The 2,510-nt window shown below is 32.3% G+C and overlaps 1 protein-coding gene across 2 annotated transcripts in view; it reads right to left on the bottom strand.

The window, feature by feature from the left end:
- Positions 1-1,067: 1,067 nt before the first annotated feature.
- LOC17879463 (uncharacterized protein At2g29880) overlaps positions 1,068-2,510 on the bottom strand; it is a 1,716-nt gene continuing 273 nt past the window's right edge. Inside the window, exons 2-3 of one of the 2 annotated variants that reach the window (XM_023779426.1) lie at positions 1,815-2,169; positions 1,068-1,729 (exon numbers count right to left, since the gene is read on the bottom strand). In XM_023779426.1, coding sequence (XP_023635194.1) covers positions 1,139-1,729; positions 1,815-2,156 — 933 coding nt within the window. In that variant the 5' untranslated portion in view covers positions 2,157-2,169 and the 3' untranslated portion in view covers positions 1,068-1,138. Of the gene's footprint in view, positions 1,730-1,814; positions 2,440-2,510 lie in introns of those variants that run through there. The other variant, XM_006282791.2, reaches the window with a different exon arrangement.

Below are 2,510 nucleotides of genomic sequence, written 5' to 3'. Positions count from 1 at the left end.
GGTGTTGAAGCTCTTGCTTATTGAGAATCTTGACCTCTCGAATCTACCTTCAGCATGTATATACCTCGAATTTTGACCAACAATGAACAAAAACGTTGCAAGCATTTCTTCAACCGAAACATTTCTTGTGTCTCTTAAACCCATCTTCACTCTAAATATATTGCATAGCTTTAGGAATGGTTCTGGATACATACGATATAGCCGTCGGAATTGTTCATGATCTTTAACTAACGCATATTGTATGTATTCATGACCAAGTCTTGTAGTTGGCTTTCTAATTTGGCGGTGTATTTGCGGATGAAAATAACGGACCTTCGCCATGATAAATAAAACCAGTAACATTATATCAACATCTGATCTGAAACTGTTCATTCTTTTTCTTTTTTTTTTAGCTTGTATCACTTCACTTTCTTGTACAATACGATCCATCATTAAAACTCTACACAACAACAAAATTATAACACCACAACAAAATAAAAACGTTAGAACAAAACAGAAAACGTTGACAAAAGAAGCTGAAATTGACAAACGTTGGATAAAAACATCCTCTAAACGCATGAAAGTGACAAAAGAAGCTGAAACATAATTTGGAGATTAGCAAAAGTAAATTAATAGAAAAACTCACCTTGACTTGAAAAGAAATACAACCTTATGTATAGTGTTTGTGTAAGCTGCTAAAAAAAATGAGTATATATATACCTTACAGCTAACCCTAATTAAGAAAAAAGATATCAAGCCCATAAGTTTTTTAGAACCTCGTAGCTATTGTAAATTATTTTGAGAATCTCGTAGGGTTTAGTTCGTAACCAACATCTACAGCAAATTATTTTTAGAACCTCGTAGGTTCTATTGAGTTATATATATATATATTTATATATATATATATATATATATATATTTTATGGTTTAAATATATATTTATATATGTATGTATATATGTATATAAATATGTGTTTTTAAACATAAAGAAAAAATGAATTGAAAATATAGTTAAAATAAAATGAATTGAAAATATAGTTAAAATAAAACTCATAACGTATGAAGTACAATAAAAACCAACAAAACCATAAAAAAAAAGTTCAGTAATAATAAAAATGCAAACTAAAACCATCCTCACTCCATATTGATGCATCAAACTTCATTCACTTGGTTTACGAAGGCTTCGTATAATCCATCCCCTACGCTCTTCTATGGACATATGCACGAACCCTAATTTCATACCTAAACTGTGAACCAATGTCATAGCTTCATAACGCATATCGTCAGTCAAATCAGGAATTTCTTTGATAGCATCCCACACATTATTAGCTTTGTCATCAGCTTCCTTTTCTTCAATTTCCTTTTCCCATCTTCTCTGTATCATGCCAAAAATCTGATGACCAAATTCTTCTACCGTATCCACTTCATCAGAAGCTTTGTTTGAATTACATGCATCAGTTCTAGCTTTCTTACGTGGAGGAAGCTTTTCTAACCTACTATTCTCTAGTGAAGAGAAAACTTCATGGACTGATCTTTCATCGTATGGTATGCCCTCTAGATCATTCACCATCTGGACACGACTTGATTCATTTATCGCATCAGTGTCTCCAATTTGATTAGGACCTCCATCAATTGGATCGCCTAAACCCACAGCATTCTGTCCACTTGCTGTAATAGATTCAAATATAATTCTGAAGTCCTCAAAATCTTCAAATGTATCATCACGTAAATTTTTTTTAAGTGGATGAGCCTATATATATTAAAAAATTTGTATTGGTTAGTTTTATACATAAGCAGCGATGCTATATTAAAGTTGTATGTTATAATGTTTTTACCTCCAAAAAGCCATTCCATACTTCATCTGTAGCTGTGAACTTCTTCGTTTCAGGATCCCACCCAAATCCTGAACTAAAACGAAGTAAATCTTTCAAGCTATTGTACTTACCTTTCAAGTTCTTGAGCCTATTTTTGTACTCGTTGTAACTTTTATTTGTTCCAAGCTGTTTATTTAGAGATGGTAATATTCTTCTTTCCACCGTCAGTTTGTTGAATTTGCCATTAGCATCACGAAAACCTTGATTAACTGCGTCCACTAGCAGCCGCAATAACAACTTGTGTTCAGGCTCAGACCATTGTTTATATTGACCTTTAGCTTTCACATCTTGTGTATCTCCCATTGTACCTTGGTAACTAATCATACAATGAAACAAATATGTAAGGCAAACATTATATAATCAGAACTAGTAACTAATATAATAAGAAACAGAACTTAGAACACAGGAAAGTAAAGACACAAGAGCTAAACAATCCACAGATCACTATGTCCCAATCAAGTCCAGCTTATGAACTGTATAACCAATCCAGTCTACAACAGCAACTAACAAAATCAGAAAACCAAGAGAATTTACAAAACATAGGACTCAAACATGTGAACGATGATACAAGTTTGAACAGAACATAAGACACAAAAAAAACCATATTTTTATGACATAATTTAAGAACGATGATGATACTTCTAATCATAGTCAATT

Source organism: Capsella rubella, unplaced genomic scaffold (assembly GCF_000375325.1).
Source record: "Capsella rubella cultivar Monte Gargano unplaced genomic scaffold, Caprub1_0 scaffold_7, whole genome shotgun sequence".
In the NCBI taxonomy this organism is placed as follows: domain Eukaryota; kingdom Viridiplantae; phylum Streptophyta; class Magnoliopsida; order Brassicales; family Brassicaceae; genus Capsella; species Capsella rubella.
Note: the sequence above shows the minus strand (reverse complement) of the source record. Positions and strands in the feature narration are given on the sequence as shown.